We start from the raw sequence: 24,138 nt of genomic DNA on the forward strand, positions 1-24,138 counted from the left end.
AGTTCAAAAGTCACTTTTAGTGGCCAGCTGCCCAGCTGTGCAATTACTCAGCTTAGTTTGGATGCATGAGGTGTAACTGTGTTTGTATGTGTTGCGTGGCTTCAATGAGCCCTAATGCCAAGTCTCTCAAGAGTCAAAGAGAGCAGAGGGAGAACAAAGACCATGAGATGGTTTTAACAAAGGCACCCAGAACATTTAATAACCACAGTGATCCAGAGAAAATATTTTAGGAGCAGTTAAAGGATAATGCACGTCTGGTTCTCACTAGCAAAAAATAAAATAATTAAATTAAATAAAAATGAAAGAATGGACACCAATGTGAAGTGAGAAAAAAAAGCAGATAGAGAATAATGTAATTTTTGATTAAAAATAGAAACAGAAATACTTTCTTAAAGAAACTTTGAAAGAAACTAAAAATATGTCATGTGGTTATATCTAAATTAACTGGTTTTATTCAAGTCATATTTATTCTTTGATATGACTGAATCAACCAGACTACAACAACAAAGGTTCAGATCAGGAAGAAGTAGTTCCTTACGGTAACAACAGCAGTAAAAATCATCAAACTATAAACTACACAGTTAATGTACATTTTTGTATGTACACACTAAACAATTCTTCCTTTCTAATCACATGTTCATTAAGTAAACAATAAACAAATATTAAGCCTTATTGGGTCAAGTGCAATTTATAATTTCTTAAAGGGGTCATATGATGCGATTTCATTTTTTCCTTTCTCTTTGGAGTGTTACAAGCTCTTGGTGCATAAAGAATGTCTGTAAATTTGCAAAGACTAAAGTCTCAAATCCAAAGAGATATTCTTTATAAAAGTTAAGAGTCAGCCACACCTACCTAAAGTTTAAAATTCATTACACCAAATACACAAAATAATGTTCTTTTTAGCAGCATCATATGACCCCTTTAATGTTTATGCACATTGCTCTACTTGTGCTTCATATCTCACTAGGATCTAACAAATAAAAAAGCTAGCAGTAGTAAAGTAGTACTTTATTAGAAGTAATCAGGAATGTCAAGTGTATTCACACAACACAAAATAAATGTTTGAAAAAAGCTTGAGGAAAGAGTTGTATACAACAGTGCTAAAACACAGCGGATGTTTGAAAAGAAAACCACAAGGAAGTAACTTAAGACAGTGTCCTTGTCTTCCACTGGAATCACGAAAGAGTTGTTGTTTTGGAGGAGTTTGGTTTTAAAAAATGATCGCTAGCTCAGTGGATTGGCTCATATTTCAGTACACATACATCAAAAAATATAAGTTATAAAAATAGTTTTAAAAAATGAACTCTCACCTGCATGGTAGAGGTGTGGTAGATCCCATCGGAGCCGGTGTCCAACAGCTCCTCTTCATCCAGTGTGGCCCGTTTGTATGTTGACATCTGAAATGTTAAATGAAGTATAGATTCCCTCAGTGATTCCATAATTAAACCAAATCTTCTGAAAGTGTTTCAGCACTTTTTGGGACTCCTGCGAATGTTTATCCTGCGGAGTTCCATCAGAAGAAGACTGCGAAACTAGTTCTCCCCAAGGACTAGAGAAAACTCTCGGCTCAGCGCGTCAGAGTGCTGGGTGATCTGTGTTTGAATGGGGTTTCCTCTTCCACCCCCCTTTCACCTCATGCCAAGCAAATTTCCAACCCCCCAACGTCAGCTACACCTAGGAAATAAGCTCCAAAGCATGGCCAGCTCGATCTTCATAACAAACATGTGTTGGGAGATTTCAAGTCTCTCTTCTCAGCTTTCCTTTAGTTAGGAATCCTAAACAAGGGATTCCTGGGAAGCTTGAACTCCTTCCAGTCTGCGACACTAGCGTCAGTAAAAAGGCAGGAACTTGTGAAAAACAGGAAGGAGAGAGGACTTGATGAACATACGTGAGGGGAGAGTGAGGGTGTGTGAGTATACGCATGTAAGAGAATGTGTGCATTCCACAATGGGCTTTCATTTAGAACTGGGAGGGAACTGTTAGAGGTGAGTTTCCGCCCTCTCATTCCTACGAAACAGGACACTACAGAAAAGAAGGCCGGACTTGTACAAGGCCACTTCCACTACGTTACAGTTGCCTAGATTAGAATACAGTCACCTTAAAAGTATGACAGTCGGTATTGCTGTTCAGTCTGAACTCTTAACATACACACACACACATTTTATTTTATTAAATTGCATATATTAAAGGGATAGTTCACCCAAATATGAAAATTACCCCATGATTTACTCACGCTCAAGCCATCCTAGGTGTATATGACTTTCTTCTTTCAGACGGATACAATCAGTGTTTTATTAAAAAATGCCTTGGCTCTTCCTAGCCTTGAATGGAGGTCACATTTAAATCATGGGGTAATTTTCATTTTAGGGTGAACTATTCCTTTAAGCAAAGGCATGATGGACAGTGTGTGGACACATTATTGAGAGCATATTTAAATTAAATATATATAATTAATATTAAAATATGAAAAAAATAAATTAATATACCGGTAATAACACATTATTGTTTTCATCTATATTAATTTATTTAAAGGGGTGGTTCACTGTTTTTTTTCTAGGCTTGATTGTGTTTATGGGGTGCAGTCTAACATGTGTTAATGCTTCGTTTTTTTAAATTATCATTTTTCACATAATTTACCTTTATTCCACAACGCTCTGTCCCTTCTCTGAGAAACGGGCTGATCATTTCCTTCTTTTATGAAGCCCCTCCCTCAGAAATAGGCGATGGGCTCTGAATGGTTAGCTAGCCCAGTGTGTTGTGATTGGCTAAACTGCCTCTAGTGCACGTCTAAGCGCCCTACCCCTCTCCTCAGCGGCATGTGCTCCGGTTGTACTGTAAACAACGGCGTTGTTAATATCGCTTATCAGTTTGAGCCCGGTTCATGAACCCGGGAAATAACTCATTGTAGTCCCTACCAGCCGTTTTTGTAGGCATTAAACTGCCAGAATTTTAAAAGACGATATCTCCGTTTGCATTGAACTTTCAGCTTCGTAACTTTGCAGATATTGTTTATGCTCAAACAGCAACATTACACACTAACTAAAATTAAAAAAGTGAAATCACAATGAACCACCCCTTTAATGTAATAAAATAATATTTAATATTCACATATATTAAATATATTTTTATATATATTTTAAATTAAATTGTTCTTGTATCTTTATTTTGGGGCTTTATATTATTACTTAAATGAACTGGCACAAAAATTGAATAATTTCACGAAAAGATATTTGACAGCACGAGAAATTGCATAATGTAAGTTACTGTTTCTGTAAAAGTTAATGTAATTTCTTTCGGTCATCTGGCTTCATGAAAGACCAATTGTCTTGAGTCTTGTCAAAGCCAGTCGTCTATCTGAACAACAGACAAATAATGTTCACTTTTAAGCCAAACCCCACTTCAGCCAGGCATATTAAACACAATTAAGACGCACCAAAGTATATTAACCACAACATGACCAGTCCAAAAATATTCACACCCACAGCATATTGCATAGAATGTTTTGGCCAGGCGTACTTCTCACGACCTCAGAGGGGTAAAGCCCTGTCATTTGATGACCCTGATAGGGCGGGGGAGTAACACATGAGGGTACTGACAGAAAGAGCTGAATTTCTTCAAACTCGGGAAGCACAAGTTTCTTTGGCATTTACAGAAAACATATTATGGTCTTATTCTGTGCTGTCATTTGGAAATTATTAGATTGATCAAAGCCAGTTTGCATTTTAACAATTAATATATATATTTTTTGAGACATCTAAATGAAAATATAATTTTGTTATTTTCTTGCAAAAAAATAACTAAATAAATAACAATACAATAACTTTGATAAAAATGTTTTAATGGTTGAGCTGGATTAAAGCAGTCAATGCTAGAATTTTATAGAAATTGAGAAAATGGATTAAGATTACAATATATTTTTCATCCAGTTGGCTGTGCTGTGAAGAGGATCCATATAATGCCACTTACTGGGTTTTATGGGATGCTCCATTATTTTAATAGGGGGACAATATTTTGTAGCAATAAATCGTTTAATATCAACTGTAAACGGCTGTGGCAGTTTTGTTTCTCGTTTTAAACTTGTGTACTAAAATTCATTTTTTTAATAAGATAATTCAGTAATAAAATATTATTGTTGTTGTTGTTGATTGAGAAAATAGACCTATACACAATTACAGCTTTAACAGTAATTCAGTCACACCATTTTATAGAGGTGTATTCAACTCAGTGATTTGAATCGTTTGAATCGGTTCACTAAAAAGATTCAAGCAGGGTAAACTGCCATGTGCAAACCGGCAAATCTACTAGAACTAGACATAGCCTAACGAATGTTTATAGCGATTACAATCTATTATTGGTAACTAATTTTAGCAAAATCTTTTAAAAAAGATCTGTCATTCTTCACGTGAAAACATGATGTCACCCTTTAAGTATTTATCGCTAAAATGCTATGTATTGGGAGGTTTTTATGGATAGGCTTTTCCTTTTCACAGCAAGTCAATGCCAGTTTACCAGACGTTAGACTTGTCAATGAGTGAGATTGCTCTCTGATGGGCAATCAAGCGCATTGTTGCGTTCATACTGACATCTTGTGGTGAGTCTATCAGAATGAAGATGAAGTATCTGGCATAAAGCGAGATGGACCTCACTGCAGAACACAAGATCCAGGAGGCGAGGTTGGATCCAGATCCAACTCCTCCTACCTTACATATATCTAAACATCCACCCCCTGATCCCTAAACCCACCCATCTCCACCCTCTAGATGTGGATCCAACCCCGCCCCCTGGATCTTTGTTCTGCAGTGAGGGGCTACTGCATAAACCCTGAGTGGAAAGTTTAAGGCAAAGACATGAGGTTATGTTAGGTAAATGCAAACCGCATACACATCATTAGCACACGAAAATCGAAATCGATGAGAGATATTTTTTATCCGAAAAAGTCTCAAGCGGCATGTTAGTAGGTGACTTTTTGCCTTAGGGAAACACTTATAATGAATTCTAGGTATAGATGTAATGAGACACATGAGAATATGTTGTACATTTGTTATTATATGTATTTTTTTCTTTTTTTTAATAGGAGTTACTTAACTTAATTTTGTGAAATCTTACTTTTTTTCTATTTTTTTATTTTCTAAATTGCTCAGATATCATGTAAATATGTTTATGTTTATATATACATTTTAACTAGCCATCTTTACATAGCCTAGAAACACGTGGAATTCTGTATAATAAAAAAAAAAATAGACTACTGTAGGCTATATAAACCATCATGACAACTGCAAGGTTTAAGGCTGCACTGTTTATGCTTTATATTTTATTTCAAGCTTTAAGTTTAGCGTAATATAACGAATTTGTATTGTATTCATTTTATTTTCTAACTAGCTCAGATCAAACTGAATTGCTAAAAAAACCCAGTGCTTGGTGCATTGTAAAGCGTTATAAAAGGTCGACTAGAGTACAGCACGTGAAAGTGGGTCCTGTGTTGCTGGAATAGCAGAGGTGTACGGATACATATATAGCACGAGGGTGAGTAGGATCACTTTTAGCGCTGCTGATCTGCTGAATGACTCTGTTCATTCACCGCTTCATGTGACTGGAGTTCTAATGGCAACGGTGGGAAGAGTTGGAGAGTTGTGCTGTTATTATTTCGATACAATCCAACAAGTTGTTCAGGTTGCGTTGGGATCTCCGTCTGCATAACGGCGAGTTGCTCGTCCAACTTTACTGCAATTAAGCTGGAAACCGGGAATCACAATGAGTCGCAATGAGTGATGCGGGGAATGTCGCTGGGTTTTCTGTTCTGTAGAGCGCTGATCGCGTTTTGGCTGACTGTGGCTACAAACAGACATTGTAGCCTATGATCTGAAAAGATGAGAGGATGTAATTGAAAAGAGAAGAGCTTTTCTTGCATCACTGCACATGAGACACTAGGACATTGTAGAGTGGCAGAAATCCAGGGAATTCAATTCAAGTTTATTTGTATAGTCTTTTCACGATACAAATCGTTGCAAAGCAACTTTACAGCAAATTCAGTTTCTACAATAGGGAAAACGATTTTTACTGTAAAGATGTAGATTTTTATTCATATATGCTGACAAAGAAATTTAAACTGCACGGGTCAATGACAAATAAATATGTCAGAGATGAAGAAATGTGTTTTCATATTGGTTGGATACATCAATCAGTACGAAATACTTCCTTGCACAAAAATTATTTCCTTTTTAAGGTAAAAAAAAAAGTATATTTCTTACAAATATCATGACATGTATATGAATTCGTTTTTAGGATTTCTACATCTGACATGAAAACATCAATTTTGAGTTCAAACAAGTTGAAAATGTGATTTTAAATAATGAATAAATAAATAAAAAATCTTAAGTGACCTTGACACTGTCCTGAAGGTCTGAAGGGGTCCTTTCTGGTTTATGGTGTCCTTGTCACATGACCCTAAAATGGTTTCCTGCATGTTGACTTTGACTTTGATTTGGTGCTAAGTTTTTTCTTGATTTGGTGAGAAGTTTTTATTCTGTACTTTAAAATATTTAATACTAAAAGATTATGACAAAAATTAATCTAGACTTTGAAAAATGCTAATCACAGGAGAGGTCTATATTAATTTCATTTTAATCTAATTATGAATAACCTAATAGACTAAGTGCATGTTTGCCAGTCTAGAGAAAAAAATATGAAACATACTGTATATGGAGAGATGCATATGCCTTTGAGTGATTATCTTAATATTTCATGCGCACCAAGTATATTTTAATATTTCACTTTCACTATGTATATTGGATTGGAAATTATTTATTATTATTAATGTATTCATTTTATTTTTGGGCACAATCTCACTTTCCTGTACAGTTTTACCTTCCTAAACCATTGTATTTCCTGACTGATCTAAATTTGGAACCAATCCGAATTGGATGAAACAAAAGTCATCTTAAGATTCATGTTAGATAATGCTGGATAAAAACCAGGAAAAATAGGAATTTTAGTACATAAAGTAGGACATTATTTGATTGTTTGATGATTCCTGTTTTATCCCATTATGATTGGTTCCAAATTATGATCAAAATGCCATTAGCATTTCTTCAGAATGTTTGGATGAGGGATCAAACTGTTGAGACCAGGCTATGACATTCTGTGAGACTCCTTGTGCCTTCCAGCCTTGTGCCTCACTCTTTCTGTTTCTGCTTTCTCATATTCATGACTGCAGACTATACCAGAACAAGTTAAGACACTTTCTTTTTTTCCCTTAACCCCTTAACTGTCAGACCCCATTTTCGAACATACTGTAGACGTGAAAGTGCACTATCCAAACTTAAAATCGAATAATTCAAGAACGCTTTAGAATACAGACCTAAGGTTGGTCTCTTTTTAAAGAAGACATTCAGCGGATTATTGTTAGAAAAAGTTATAGAAGTTTAAATTTACTGTAAAGAAAATGCACTGTACTCATTTTGTAAAATTCTATATAAAATAAATATTTTACAAAATGTTTTAATCCAAAATTGCTAAAAAAAAAAAAAAAATTAAAGGCTTATATCTAAATAAGTTATGTTCCAAATTTGAAGTTGATAAAAAAAATGTCCCTGTGAGATTTTATTTAGGGTGTTATACCAAAAACAGCTACCGGGTGACACCCAAACTCCATTGAATTTTTTTTATACATTTTTCTGTCACAGAGGTATACATTTCTCTCTCAATATTACTTCTATCACAAAATATGGAATCTTGAGACTCAGACCTTTCTGACGATATGTATTTTGTCAAGATTAAAACATTTTTGATTATAAAATACCATAATACATTTTGTAATATGACACTTGACACCATTCACTAAGGGGAGGATTAAAGTACCATTTTCATGGTAACGCATGGTGTCTGATTTCAAAATGGTTTTCATAGGATGAATCTTGAGTTTCTAAGCTTTATATATGATATATAATTTATGATTACTAAAATATGTGATAGCGAAAAAAGACAACAAAAAAGAGACATAACGTGTTTGTGAGCTGTTTTTTTGATTATGTGCCCAACTGATTTGTATGCATTGATACTAATGTAGCTGTAGATGTAACATTAGCATGATTCAAAAGCCCAGAAAGGTTTAAATGAACTTGAGAACATCTTCTTTAAAATGTGTGCTCGTTCTTAAAGCGATATTTCACCCAAAAATTAAAATTCTGTCATTAATTTCTCACCCCCATATCGTTCCAAACCTGTAAGACCTTCGTTCATCTTCAAAACACAAATTAAGATATTTTTGATGAAATCCGAGAGTTTTCTAATGCTGACCCTGCATAGACAACAACGCAACTGACACGTTCAAAGCCCAGAAAGGTAGTAAGGACGTTGTTAAAATAGTCCATTGTTAAAATAGTATCAGTGGTTCAACCTTAATTTTATGAAGCTACGAGAATACTTTTTCAAAGAAAACAAAAATAAAGACTTTATTCAAAAAAATTTTCTCCTCCATGTCAGTCTTCAACATGCGCTCACAAGAGTACCACGACGCATGCGTGTGCATTCCTCGGCTTGTAAACAAGGTGCAGTGCATCCGGGTTCTATGTCAGAACGCCGGCTCCTGCGTCAGCAGCACCACACGCATGCGTCATGGTACTCTCGTGAACACGCGTCAAAGACTGACAAGGAAGAGAAGAAATTAGTGTTGTGTTTAGCAAGATGTACAACCTAATACAATCCTTATGTCAGTGTTTGATGCTCTGTGATCTAATGGCCTCTAGGACGTTAGTAGGAGTTTAATGTAAATCCTGTTATATGATGTGATCTATTGTTCATGTTTAATAGAGCGATAGATTTATGCTTTCAGTGGTTTACTAGCATAAAAAAAACATAACAGGTCCTGACAAAACAACATAACTGATTTGTTGCGCAAAAACAGGCTGGCACTGCAGAGCAGACATGAAATTGCACGTCCTACAGAAGGCATTGATCTGACAGGTCTGAATATTTTATTTGAACTAAAAATAATGAAAGTCTCTTTTCATAAAATGAAGATGTGAAGGAAGATTACTCCATCAGTAATAACCCTAATCCTCATCCTCCTGAGCACATTGAGAGAACAGCTCATTCGCAGTTGTAGTTCAAGACAGCGTGTCGAAAACGAAGATAGCTGGTTACCTGTTGTTTCTGTTTTGGTTGTGTGTTTTCTTCCAAAAGAAGGACATCTCTACATTCTGATGCCATGAATCAAGAAGGAGTTTCCGTTTTGTTGACAACTTTGTTCTCTGGTTTGCTGCTCCTTTGTGTTTTGGCACTGCTGTGTTTCTTCACCTGCAGACTAGCTTCAAGAGTTCTGCCTGTTGGAGCCCCACTGCGTTTTTGACAGAGCTTGTGAATGAGCCTCAAGTCATGGTAAAAGTGTCTCTGTAGCAGAACTAATAAGGAAAAACTGCTCACTGGTTCAGGTCTGACACAGGAAATAAAAGCCTTTAATACTTGCATTAGTGGTTGGTTGTTGGCTTCCAATCCCATTAAAGTGACCTTGACTAAAGAGAAGACAGAAAGGTTTAATACTAATGCACCCATATTACGTTTTCAGGTGTGAACTTTTAGGTAGTTAAACAAATGAATGTGCAAATATGCCACTAAATTATTGTTTGTATCAGTTTTTATGACATGCATCCCTAGCTGAAACTCATATTTCAGTTGTTTTTGCTCATGCATATAAGATTATGATGGAAAAATAAGCCTTGGGATGGTAAATAGTTGTTTTCCGTGCTTAAAGGTGAAGCGTGTCATTTCTGCTCAACTGTAGTGGCACCACACGTAACAGCAACAATAATGATTGTTTTCAAATGAAAAATACCTGAAGAAATGTTGCCCTGCCCCAAATTCAAGCCATTGGTTGAGCTAACATTATTATGTTCGACCGTTCAAACAAATAGATTGAAGTGCCACTGTCACACAGAGTTCAAATCAGCATATGAATGGCTTACTTATAGTTATCTCTGAACAATAAATTGGGAATAGAAGAAATATTTTAACATTGACAATTACTGTTTTCATTGCAGATCTTGGAGTCTTCTGACATCTTTGGAACGCGAGTTGTTCTGCAAAACGGCGGTTGATAGATGACAACATGAAGGTCGCTGCACTCTTTATCCTCGGTTGCCTGGTTTGGGGAGGAATGGCAAAGCCTGAATTTCCAGGTCAGTTAAGACAGTTTTTAGTCAGCTTTCTTTTGGTTTATTGGCCTTTTGACTTTATTAGATAGGACAATGAAGGACACTTTTTTTCTTTGCAGCGATGAGCGTATTGTCTCTTTACTCTCTTTATAGTAGAGGTACTAAATCCTGTTCCTGAAGATCTACCTTCTTGCTGAGTTTACGTCCAGCCCTTAACCAAATACTTGTGAACCAGCAAATCAAGATCTTCAGGAAGACTTCTGGATAATAACAAACATTAATGCTGGAGCAGGGTTGGAACTAAACTCTGCTGGAAAGTAGCTCTGTTGTAACAGGAATGAGCGCCCCTGCCTTGTCATTTGCTTGCAGTGTCTTTGATTTATAGAGAGTTATATGGTGTCAGATGAGTGCTTCATAAATGGTGTAACACCATCTCAGATCACTGAAGTTTAATAGTCTTCTTTTTGACCTTGGCCCAAGTATAGACAGAATAAAACACATTTCAAATGTACATTAGCTTCCATTAGAAGATTGGACCTTCGGGTCAGATGGTCACAGATATGTTCATTTACGTGATTGTGGGTTTTAAGAAGCTTACGTGGAATGAAGAAGACATGCATAAAATAGAAATTGAGTTGTTGTTCTTGTCAAGGATTTGTTAAATTAATTTCAGTTTGGTTTAGAGAGAGATAGCATACTCATAATCTCTAAATGGAGACTTCCAGTCTAAGGCCATGATCATTATCTTGTTTTGCAGGCGCATCTTTGTTAGATGTGTTATAATTTGTGGGCAAACATGTAAACATGTTTTCTTACGGCTTGTAGAACCAGAGAAGGATCCTGATTTCTGGAAGGAATGGGCTCAGCGCACACTAAAAAATGCTTTGACCCTCCAAGACCTCAACAAGAATGTTGCCAAGAACATCATCCTTTTTCTTGGTGATGGTAAGTCTTGAAATTGGTGGATCTTATCATGAGATATTTGTGTGGTTATAGCATGTTGAAATATGTTCATTCAAATAATATCTATGCACTTTTTTTGTTCAACCAAGCCTTGAAAACGGTTTGTGCAATACCAGCTATAACATAGGTACAACATAAAGAGTTAAATATTTTTAAAAGCTCTGTCACAGTGTATGAACCTGCTTTAAAATTAAGCATTAACATGGGCAGTGTTGGAGACCAAGTTAAGGAGCAGTAAACAAATTAACCACACAGCCAACGTCAGGATGAACTCCAGCTTGCACAATCTATGCAAGCTGGCCAAATTTGAGAAAAAAAAAAACAATGGTTATCAAAATAAGCCTTGGCAATAAAAGCAAGGAAGGAAAGAAGGAAGGGGTAGTCTGAATATTCTTAGCAGAAAACAAAGAACTATGATAAAACTCATCCAAGTTTACGGGAAGAATTTGGATTATTTTACACCACACCCCTGTGAAAGCAGTGGTGGCATAAAAACACCAGTTTACAAAAACCTAAAAAAGATATCTAATGAAACCTCAGTTAAGATTTATGTAGATGTATTGCAGTTCTCATTGTCCACTATGACATAAACCACATACCAGCCACAAAAAGGGTGATTTCACATAAAGGAATATCCAGAAGCCATATATCACATATCTAAAAGCCATGGTTGAAATACAGATAGAAGAAGATTTGGATCAGTTGACCTGTTGATTCATGCATTAAGATGATTGAAATTGTAATGTTTCCAATGATTTTCTTGGCGGTCAACCAACCAAGTTCAGAAAAAAGACTTATAACCTATTTTATTAAAATATTACGTCACTCAAAGCCATGATAATTTGATGTTGATTAAGTAACCACTCGGACAGATTCAGTGAGTTCATTCAAGGACTGGGTTCAGTGGTCCATCAAACGATAATTCCTGAATTGTTTTGTACAATACTTTAAAAGGACCGTCTCATGAGAGTCCTTTGATCATGAATTCGAATTCACTGCAAAGGGATCTCATTATAATATTAGTGCTCCTTAATCTGTAAGTTTCCACCCACGGCACCGTGATTGTGTTTTCGCAAGCGACAACGGTGTACCAGCTCTAATGCCATGGTGGAAGTTTGAGCAAAACAATGCTAACTGTTCTGTCTTTGTCTGCACAGACTAGCACAGAACAATATTTACATCTAAAATAAACATGCGATTTATTTCCCAGCAGTTTACCTTCGCAGACATAACCGACTGTTTTTGTAACTCGTGTGTTTTTAACGTAAACTTGTGTGTGAATGAGAACTTAGTTTAGTACTCACATGCTGTGACAGCCGCTTTCTGTCCGTGTGCTTCGGATGTGTGCTCTCAGAAAACCGTATATCAGAAGTTGAAACTCATATGGTTTAAAACGCATGATTTCAGCGCGATAAACATGATAATCAGAACCATAACAGATGTTTTTTAGCAGGCCCGAGCTGTAATGGCGCAGCTCTATTCTGGAAAAGGGGGCGGGGAGCAGCAGCTCATTTGCATTTAAAGAGACAGGCCCAAAAAACAGCGTGTTTCTGCTTCCACTCAAAATAGGCATTTTCAAAATGATATAATAAATCATCTGTGGAGTATTTTGAGCTGAAACTTCACAGACACATTCTGGGGACACCAGAGACTTATATTACATATTGTAAAAAGGGACATAATATGTCTCCTTTAAAAGAACTGGTGTAAGAGTCACTTGTTCGTGAGTCGAACCACACTGAATGTATTTGATTAACTAAATAAATAACCAGATTAAAGACTCATTTGTTTGTTAGACCAGACTACACAACTCAAAGTTTTTTGCCATTATTTTGTTGTACAGTCTTTTCATCTCATGTTTGGACTGCAAGCACGGGTAAAATATAACTTAATTTGCTAGTTCACTGTGGAAAATGTTGGCAAGACCAGTCTTGGGGTTTTAAAAGTCGATATTGTTCAAATGAAGATCGCATTTTAATTGCTTTAATTGCTCATTTTTATATGTTAAAGTACAATTTCAAGTCATAGTTGCAGCTAAAGCCCCCCTCATTTCACATAATTACATTACAATAATTACATTTTGAAACACTGTGTAATATTTCATGATTTATTTTAAGCTTAAGGCTTAAAGACAGACTTTGTGAACTCTTTTCAATGTGATTGTGCTTTTTGAAAAAAAAATTCTGAGCATACAATTTTGTACAGTTCTGCAAGCTTGAGATTTTTAAGTGTACGCTAATTTGCCTCATGCTTTTAAGTATAGCAGGTCATTAAGTGACAAGGGGTCCTTTCATCTCACAATTATGGACAAAATTCAAGATTTCATTTGAAAATGGCTTTTGGCCTTTGATGTCCTGAGGTACAGGAAGACTGTTGTTCGTGATAGAAGGTGCTTGAAGGATATGTATGTAGTTAAAAATAGACTGTGTGAATGATCCAACCTTTGTTGTGTGTAGGCATGGGTGTACCCACGGTCACAGCAGCACGGATTCTAAAGGGTCAAATGAGTGGACAGAGCGGTGAGGAAACACAACTAGAGATGGACAAATTTCCCTACGTTGCCCTCTCTAAGGTACATCCCACGTGCTGAAATCCTATCATACCATTCCTTTGTGTTCATAAGCCATGCAGTCGCTCACCCGGACCACAGAGAACCATAGTTTAATTTCTCCAGCGGGCACAGTTCTGGGATGATGATTCTCACGTAAATATTTCACAGATGTTAGCTATTATTAAAATAACATCTGTGAAAGATAGTCAATTATTATCTCCTAGATTTATTCAGCTGTTTTCTTTTTGGCTTCATGTAAACTTTTCACTTAACCCTATAGAGCCTACTCTATCATAATTGTATCTACACATTTCTAAGGCCTCTATATTACTAACATGATTGAAATTGCTGAAAAAAAACTGTTGTACACAATCTACTACATGCCTTTTGACATCCGATTGATATTTTATGTGGTATCAGCAAGTAAAAGGCCTTTTAGTATAATTCTAAAAACTTTCATCTTACTAAGACATATTATTGCGGGATATAGAGTAACAACTTATGTATATGCATTTTATGTAGCTATACTGCTATAAAGATCTCATTGATTTACTTTGCAAGCTAAGATGTGCATCTTATATTTTGGCCATATATAAATGTCAGCAGCTGCACCAAATTTCATATTTTTGTATTTTTAATATTTCAAATTTAGATTTTTTTCCTCCTTGTGTATGAGCTCCATATTCTCCTACAGTGCCGTGAAAAGGTTTTTGCCCCCTTCCTGTTTTGTTAAATTTTTGCATATTTGTCACATGTAAAAGATTCAGATAATCAAACCAATTTTAATATTACGCAAAGATAATGCAAGTAAATACAATATGCAGTTTTTAAATGATAATTTCATTTATTAAGGGAAAAAAGCTGTCCAAACCTACCTGGCCCTATGTGAAAAATTAATTGCCCCTCCTCTTAAATCATGAAAGAACTGTGATTAACCACATAATTTTAGAAAGCTGAGTTAAATTTCACTAGCCACACGCAGGCCTGATTACTGCCAGACCTGTTGAATCAAGAAATCACTTAAATAGAACCTGTCTGACAAAGTGAAGCATGCTTAAAGAACAACACATCATGCCGTGATCTAAAGAAATTCAAGAACAGATGAGAATCAAAACAGTTGACATGTATCAGTCTGGAAAGGGTTATGAAGCCATTTCTAAGGCTTTGGGACTCCAGCGAACCACGGTTAGAGCCATTATCCACAAATGGAGAAAACTTGGAACAGTGGTGAACCTTCCCAGGAGTGGCCATCTGACCAAAATTACTCCAAGAGCACAACGACGACTCATCCAGGAGGTCATAAAAGAACCCAGAACAACATCTAAAGAACTGCAGCCAAATATTCTATGGACTGATGAGACAAAAATTTAACTTTTTGCAAGGTGTGTGTCCCTTTTACATCTGGCGTAAACCAAAGCATTTCATAAAAAGAACATCATACCAACAGTCAAACATGGTGGTGGTAGTGTGATGATCTGGGGCTGCTTTGCAGCTTCAGGACCTGGACGACTTGCCATAATTGATAAGTGTGACAAATATGCAAACAATATTTCCTGTAAAAAAACAGGAAGGGGGCAAAAACATTTTCACACCACTGTATATCATACTATAAGAGCCATAAAAGCCAGATGTATCTAATATGATTCTCAAACACAAACACAAATAGAGACCTTTACATATTTTGTCTAAATACTGTTCCATTTCTGAATTTTTTTCTGAATATTATTTCATATGTCAAGTTTTACAGGGTTTTGACTATTTTTTATTAAATGAAAAAAAAATATATATATATATATATAAATGGTCTCAGACTATTGGACTCATTATAAAAATCATTGTTTATAGTCACGCTAAATGCTGAAAATTGCCGAATGAACAATTATTTAGCTACACTAAGTGCACTAAGTACACTTTAATTTTGCTCTTGTAAACAATCCCTGCAGTTATTAAAATTGTGCACGTTTTTTTCTCCCAGACATATAACACCAATGCTCAGGTACCAGACAGTGCGGGCACTGCCACGGCATATCTGTGCGGTGTCAAAGCCAACGAGGGTACAGTTGGAGTGAGCGCAGCAGCTGTAAGATCCCAGTGCAACACCACTCAGGGGAACGAGGTCACCTCCATTCTAAAATGGGCCAAAGACGCAGGTAAGATGCCCTGTTGAATCCTCCCACACAGCAGCTATAATGCCTTTCTGCCCCCGACTTCTATTACAATTAGAATATAGATGGGATATTTGTTTCTAGGCTTATTTTTTTGATAGCAATCCATTAGCTTGTTTTTGCATGAGAGAAACAAAGGTGACACTGGCACATAAAGCAGATTGAGCAGATAAAGGATTGAAGAAAGTCGAAAAAACATTCTGAAGTAAAGGAATAAATGAGAAGAGCGACAGTTTGACTGATGAGCGCAACACGCAGATGGCTTGCTCATATTTTATTCTCATGTTGAAAATAAAAACAAATTAAGCATTTTATAAGACGGAAGTCCTCCGCCGAAGGTAGAGGTGAATGAAAGTAGCCGAGTGGAATTTGTACGACATGACCAGAATAAACATTTTAAATCCAGCTGAGAGGTTTAAAAGGAGGATGGTCCAATCAGTGTCAAACTGATAACCTGACCTCATCTGAGTAAAGGTAAAAATGCTTTCTCACTTGGGTGCTTGTGTCCAGAGAAAGCATTAAAATAGTGTACCATACAACTGTGTGACTTTAGCCAGACTTACAATCAAGCGCTTTCCTTATCCAGTACAGCATTGCAAAGCTGATGCAGTGCAATTTTCAGTTGGTTTATGCCTAGTCAGTCTGTTGATTAAATATTTATAATTGAATTACTAGATAGATGAGGGAAAAATACGTAATCCAGTTGAATATAGATATAGTGGTAATCATGGACATGCCCCTACAGGAACAATTAACAGTTGCAACTACCTGTATTTTCCCCAGGCAAATCAGTGGGAATCGTCACAACAACACGAGTGAACCATGCCACTCCGAGTGCAGCATATGCCCACTGTGTAGACCGGGACTGGTATTCAGACGGGGACATGCCCACTGAAGCACTGCAGAGCGGATGCAAAGACATTGCCAGACAACTCTTTGAAAATATCCCTGACATTGATGTGAGTTTTTTTAATGATTATTTTCCTATTTAAAAAATTGGTTTTATATAGTGTTGTGCTGGGTCATTCAATATATGGTTCTGTTAATATTGTGTTTGTTTGCCTAGTTTTATACTACCAAGGTATATGTTAATATAATAGGATACAGTGAGGACTACAATTCTGAGATCACTAGTTAAAATGCTTCTGTTTTGCATTTATAGTAAAATATTTAATTATTATTATTATTATTATTATAGCTAAATATAATATGTACTGTATATTCACTTTTTACCTATACTAATTTATTAAATGGAAAAAAATGCATAATTTAAAATATGAATTAATAATAATAACAACTTGCTATTATTATTAATATTATTAATGTTTTATATAATTGAATAATAATAAAATTAAAAATATATATTTAAAATATTGATGACAAATTATTGTATCAACAACAACAAATAATAATAAGAATGTATTATTATTATTAGTAGTAGTATTAATAATATTGATCAAATAAAAATATTATTAAATAAATTATACAATACTTTGTTGTTATTAATAATAATATTGATAAAATATTTAGTTAATATTTAAAATTGTATTTAATATATTTAAATTTTATTTAAGTATTATAACAATAATAATAAATATTTAAATATTAAATAATAAGAATCATAACTACTATTATTAATATTATTGTTCATATGAATATAATAAATATTTACAAATATTTTAAATATTAATTACAAATTATATTAATCAGCATAGCAGTTAGAGTTATAAATAGTGCAGATTTTTTAAATATTTCTACTTCACTGTACATCATAATGTTTATTTGTTTTACATTTTCAAAATCTTAAATGGATTTGGTGTAAATTAGAAAAAAAACATTTGACAGCACTGTGTACAGTAAATGTGTGTGTGTTCTCTTTTCTTCTTGGTTTGGATGGGCAGGTGATAATGGGGGGTGGGCGGAGAAATATGTACCCCAGAAACACACCAGATGTGGAATACCCAGGAGACAAGAAACACAACGGTACACGCAAAGATGGCAGGAACCTTGTGGGGGAGTGGATTGACAGAGTGAAGGATAAGGTGAAACATGAAACAAGGGGAAAACAGGGAACTTCATTCCATCTTTTCATTTACACAATGTCATGTTCAGTTCAGGGGAAAAAAGCTTCCACGCTATGCCTCTGCTGACAAATCTCTTTTTCATTTTCTCTCTGTGTTTGCCTGATTCTGGTGGTGTATTTGTGCTCTTTTAATGATGCCCTGTTTATTGACTTCTCTGAATTTAATCTGATGCTCTTGAGGCCCCTAAAGCAGGCTTTACAGCTACACAGCTTAATAACCAATGAAGACAATTTGTACTTGTTGTGAGACCGTATTACAGAGATTTGGTTGCAAGATATTGGATCATAGCAGTGTAATACGTTCTATAAAGCATCTAGATAAGAGGGTACGATCATTTCTCTAAACAGTTTCTTTGTTTCTTTCTTAACTTTTGTGTAATCAGAAAAGTTACTATGCTTGGAACAGGAAGGATCTCCTTTCCCTGAATCCAAATAATGTGGATTATCTTTTGGGTGAGTTTTATAAGAATTGATTAAGTGACCTCGTTTATGATGTTGTTTTGCTTGTTCTGTTTACATTGTTTTCTTGTTTTATTTGCACTGCAGGTCTGTTTGAGCCGGCAGACCTGCCCTATGAGCTTGAGAGAAACAAAGAAACTGACCCTTCCCTCACTGAAATGGTAGATGTGGCCATTAAGATCCTCAGAAAAAATGAACGTGGGTTCTACTTGCTGGTGGAAGGTAAAAGTATAGTGTACATCACTGTTCATTAAATCACAGTTGTGTAATGGGAGGTCAGTTCAACATCTGATTAAACTACTAACAATTATTTTGCATTTCTCAGTGCTGGGGAGGTTACTTTCAAACTACCGCAATTTTTGTATTTTTTATATATATATATATATATATATATATTAGCTTTTAATACTTTATAATCAGGGTTGGAGAGTAACGAAATACATGTAACATTTTATTTAAAATACAAAATATGAGTAACTGTGTTTCATTATAGTTACATTTTAAAGGGGTGGTAGTCAAATAACAGTTACATTGTTAAAAGTGTTTTAGATGACCAAAGTGATTACTTTGATTTTAATGTAATTTATTTAATATAATAATGTAAAATAATTGGAAATTGTAACCAATGAGGCAACTGGATTTTTCAAGAAGGATGCCGATGGCCTGCCGTCTGCCTTTGTTACACAGTCTGTTTAGTATCACGTTGTTTGTTTTATTTGTGACTTGGTTAATACGTGACTCTACATCTGCACTGATCTACGATCGTCGTACACTTTTAAACATTCAAATCTCTTATGAGAAGTATGTTACAGAAGAACGAGGAGATCGTTCTGAGACCGCATCCCCCCCTTAATATCCCTACATGGTTGCAACGCGAGTCTTGACCCCCCCTTGCTGAACGTTTTCCGAGCTTTGAACTTCAAGCCTTTGAAATACAGATGCTGAGCCCTGTGCTCTGTGCTTTTATTTATCGGCCACCTAGACCAAATAAGGATTTTATTTCAGAGTTGTCTTCCTTTTTAGGGTATGTGTTACTGAAATATGACAAAGTTTTAGTGCTGGGGGATTTTAATATTCATGTCTGTTGTCCATCAAGTTCTTTGTCTAAATCAGATTTTTTTATAATCTTATAGACTCTCTAGGCTCTCAGCAAATGGTTAAAGGGGTCATATGATGCGATTTCAATTTTTCCTTTCTCTTTGAAGTGTTACAAGCTCTTGGTGCATAAAGAAGATCTGTAAAGTTGCAAAGACTAAAGTCTCAAATCCAAAGCGATATTCTTTATAAAAGTTAAGAGTCAGCCACACCTACCTAAAACGGCTCGTTCTAACACGCCCCCACATGTCTACCTCACTATGTGGGAAGATTTGCATAACACCGCTCAAATGTTCACGCAAAGAAAGAAGGCTTAACTTTTATTCTCACTGTAGTATTGTTGCTGCTTTCCGCCGTGTTCTGAAGACGCTGTGTGCTTCGTTGTGAAAGCGAAACTACTTTGTTTGGTCTTCCAAAAGAGGACGATATCTGCTTCGTCATGCCTAGAGCTGATCCGTGCTGGTCGCTGAGGGAATACATCAACTTAGTGCTGTGGATCGCCGGATCGGCTTTCACCGTGGATGAAGCCCAGGGTCATCACATGTGCTTGCCGCTCCTTCGTCGGATCCGCCGGCTGCGCCGTTCTCGACCCCGCCGCCTATGCTCACTCTAGCCCGGCCTCAGCTCACTCTAGCCTGGCCTCAGCTCACGCTAAGCCGGGGCTTCTGCTAGGCCGCTGTGTTTTTCGTTGTGAACGCGAAACTACTTTGTTTGGTCTTCCAAAAGAGGACAACAGTTTAACCAAAATATCCAGATGTGTGCAGCGCATTTTATGGAGGACTGTTTACTGATCCTGGGAGAGCAACGCTAGACTAAAATGCCGGCAGTTCTGACTCACGTAAGTACGTTTTCATTTAAAGGATTTGCCACTGATGATTCAATGTGAGTTTTGGGCAGTGTGGAGTAGCGCTTGTTGTTTGTAATTTCTCTGATCACAAATGCAGACAGGGTTTTATGTTTACGCGGCGTGATGCAATGCAACGCAACGCGTAAAAAGACAGTATAAGTCATTCTAATCAGTAATTATGTCCCCACTGGATGCAACAAATGCCTCGTTTGAAATGGGTTTTAATGTTTTTGTCTCATTGCTCCGGCCGGGACACGGCATCAACAGTATGGTGAGGGGCGTAACATTTCCGTCTCACCCTTGAGGTATTCGGCCAATCACAACGCACTGGATAGCTAGCCAATCACAGCACACCTCGCTTTTTCAGACCGATGATCTTTGTAAAAATCGACGCGTTTCAAAAAGGCGGGGCATAGAGGAGAAACAATAATGTACAGTATGTGGAAAATAATGTGTTTTTTTACTTTAAACCGCATAAACACATTTCATTACACCAAATACACAAAATAATGTTATTTTTAGCAGCATCATATGACCCCTTTAATGGCTCTACTCACTCTCATGGTCACACATTGGATCTGATTCTGTCTCTTGGTCTACCAGTCAGAGACATTACCATAGATGACTTTGTATTAGCTGATCATAATCCCATTCTTTTTACTGTCTCCTTTCCTTATCAGCAAAAGAGAGTCTGCCATGCAAAGAGCTGGGTGCGGCCAATTAATTCAAACACTCAAAAAATACTGCAGTGCTTAGAATTAGACTTTTTTTCACCTCATCTTGGTGTGGAGGAATCTGTTCATGTTTTTACTCAATTTGTTCTAAAACATTCAATATTGTTGCTCCTTTGAAGCAGGTAAATAAAAAGCATAAATCAGTCCTGTGGTTTAATGAGTATATTTGTTCCTTAAGACGGGTATGTAGAAGATGGGAACGAAAATGGAAAAAAGATAAGTTACAGATTTCTTATGAAATACTAAGAGATTCTCTGTCTAAATTCCAAAGGGCTGTAAGAACTGCTAGATCGAGGCACTTTGCAGATCTTATTGAGAAAAATTGTCATAATCTTTGGGTTCAATTCATCGACGATAGATTCCTTTATTAATCCCAGATTAGAGGTGGTAGGAGACCTGTCTGTTGAATTATGTGACTGCTTTTTTTATTTTTTCATAAATCGGATATCAAATGTACATAATAACATTAGTCACTGTTCGTATGCTGTTGTTCAGCAATCTGTATCTGGTGTTACTTTCTCTGATTTTGAGCCGATCTCTCTTTCAATCCTTATTGTAAAGTCTACAACTTCTCCTCAAGATAGGGTTCTGACACATTTATTAAAGCAAGTTTTCGAATCAGTTGGCCCATTTATAGTGTCTATAATTAATAAGAGTTCGGGGGTTGTGTCTGACTACTGTAAACACACAGTGGTTCAACCCCTTTTGAAGAAATCAAACTTTGTATAAGAGTGTGTTAGCTAATTTTAGCTAAACTTCCATTCTTTGCTAAAATTATGGAGGAGAGCATCCTCATACAACTTAAGTCATTTATTGATGCAAATGAGATCTGTGAAGTGTTTCAATCAGGTTTTAAAGGGGTCATATGATGCTTTTTTAAAGATTATTATTTTGTGACAGTACGGAATCAGCTTTGATGATAGTGTTTAATTATATTTTTCTTGCGACCGACCATGGTAATTTCACTGTACTTCTATTCCTAGATCTGATGGCAGCGTTTGACACAATTGACCATCATATTCTTATATCCCGTCTTGAAACGTGTGGGTATTTGTGGAAATGCCCTAAGATGGATAAAGTCATACTTCCAAAATAGGAGTGTCTTGGTCCGCATGGGAGAGTATGCATCGGCCTCGGCACCCCTATCACGTGGTATCCCCCAAGGTCCAATCTTAGCATCCTTTTTCTTTTCTCTTAATATACTACCGTTAGGATTTATTTTGGGTAAATTTGGTGTGTCATTTCATTTTTACACCGATGATACTCAATTATATTTGTCTTTTAACCCAAACTCTTCCAGTGCCTTGGGGCAGGTAAAGTAATGGATGGCTGAAAACTTTTTGAGTCTTAATGAATCGAAAACAGAGGTGACTATATTTGGTCACTGAAATGAGTGATACGGCTAGATTAAACCTGGGTACATTGAACCTTTTTAGGAAACATCAAGTAAAAAATTGGGGGAGAGGGGGATCTGTGACAGTGCTTTAAAAGTTAACTAAAGTTTTTATCAACTAAGAATGATTGCTAAGATTAAGGCTTTATTTTCTCTCAATTAGATTATTGTAATTTTGGACAGATTACAGATGGTTCAGAATGCAGCAGCAAGATTACTGACAGGTACTCGGAAATATGACCATATTACCTGTCTTGAGAACATTGCATTGGTTACCAGTGCCTTATAGAATTAATTTTAAGATTTTAATCTTTGTTTTTAAATCTTTGCATGGTACAGCCCCTCCTTACATTACTGATCTTATTCATGTTCATGAGTCAAAGAGATCATTATGACCTAAGGCAAGACTAATCCGTCTGGGTTAGTCTTGAACGGTGTGTATTATTGTTCTTTAATGATTATTAATTATTATTATTTTTATTAGATTTCTTTATACATTACTGTGGTCAACTTTGTTGTTTTATTATGTGCTTTATAAATAAAGTTGGATTGGATTGGATTAGAGCTGTTGATTCTCTGACTCTGACTCTCATGCAGCCTGTTCAAATAGCAACCTGGCCTGCAGAGTGCATACTAGTGACAACGACTCACTAAAATCAGAGCCGATCCTCCCTATACACAAAATACGCAAGCTGCGTAGGGCCCCCGAAACACCAGGGGGATGGTGCAAGGGACCCCTTTGGATTTGGACAGCGGTTATGAAAACATGAATGATAATTTATTTTAATACGGTGTGCTGTCGCCCTTTCTATGTAAAAATCAGTCAAATTATGTAATGTGAATGTCGTACAGCCTTGTTCGAGACTAAAAACTAAGTTGAAAGCGTACCGAGCCGCGGAAGAGACACTGTTTCTCAAGCGCTTTCCGCGAGCGCGATTCAAGACGGAGTGAAACACGGACAAATGCGTTTCATTTATTGCGTTTACACTTACTGTAAATAGCATCTATTGCTATTTGCACTTAATGCAACTAGCCACTGCCTTCAAAATAAATCCACATTAGAAGAGTTGCGTGTCTGCAAGCAACATTTTGTTTCTGAATGAAGCCACGTTTTGAACGAATCAGCTGAGAGAATGATTCAATTCCATTCATTAAATCACTTAATTCCTCATTTTGATTAATTTTGAACTAATCGAATGATTCCATGATTCTTTCATTAAGACAGTGATTTAGTTTGTTTCTTATTTTAAAAAATATTTTCCTCCCATCATTTTCTATATTTCTATGTTCAAAATTTTGTTTTAAATGCATTCACGCTACCCATTTTTATTTAGAAGTGGTTAACATAAAAACAAGACATCAAAGTTAATATGCCCCTTACCTTAAAGGCACAATATGTAATTTTCGCCACTAGAGGGCGCTTATTTAAAATACTCTTTGTTGTAACTCTTTGTTACAAAGTTTGATGACGCTGTGACTGAGTGTGGAATCATGGGAGTTGTTGTCTTCATCCCCACAGCCAATGCAATCTGATGGGACTCAGGCAGAAATCATGTTTATGGATGAGCTAATGATTTATTAACGTAGTAGAATGAAGCAGGTTGAGGCTGAAAGCCGTCGAAGCGAAACGAGGCCACTGAACGAGCGCGACACACGGCTCGAAAGCAGCGGAGCTTTTATTATGCCACAGTCGACCGCTT

At 36.2% G+C, this 24,138-nt stretch overlaps 1 protein-coding gene across 2 annotated transcripts; it reads left to right on the forward strand.

Annotated features, from left to right (window-relative positions):
* Positions 1-5,426: 5,426 nt before the first annotated feature.
* Positions 5,427-23,360, forward strand: LOC107555659 (alkaline phosphatase-like). Of its 2 annotated transcripts, none has more exons than XM_016238526.1 (10): positions 5,427-5,523; positions 10,035-10,172; positions 10,974-11,093; positions 13,568-13,683; positions 15,638-15,812; positions 16,611-16,786; positions 17,729-17,869; positions 18,294-18,363; positions 18,457-18,591; positions 22,029-23,360. In XM_016238526.1, the coding sequence occupies exons 2-10, from the start codon at positions 10,103-10,105 to the stop codon at positions 22,139-22,141; spliced, it is 1,116 nt and encodes a 371-aa protein (XP_016094012.1). In that variant the 5' UTR covers positions 5,427-5,523; positions 10,035-10,102; the 3' UTR covers positions 22,142-23,360. The 2 variants fall into 2 exon arrangements, with proteins under 2 accessions (XP_016094012.1, XP_016094021.1); XM_016238535.1 differs by lacking the exon at positions 22,029-23,360 and adding an exon at positions 20,992-21,474.
* Positions 23,361-24,138: the final 778 nt, after the last annotated feature.

The sequence above is a fragment of the Sinocyclocheilus grahami genome, unplaced genomic scaffold (assembly GCF_001515645.1).
Source record: "Sinocyclocheilus grahami isolate Dianchi unplaced genomic scaffold, SAMN03320097.WGS_v1.1 scaffold20.1, whole genome shotgun sequence".
In the NCBI taxonomy this organism is placed as follows: domain Eukaryota; kingdom Metazoa; phylum Chordata; class Actinopteri; order Cypriniformes; family Cyprinidae; genus Sinocyclocheilus; species Sinocyclocheilus grahami.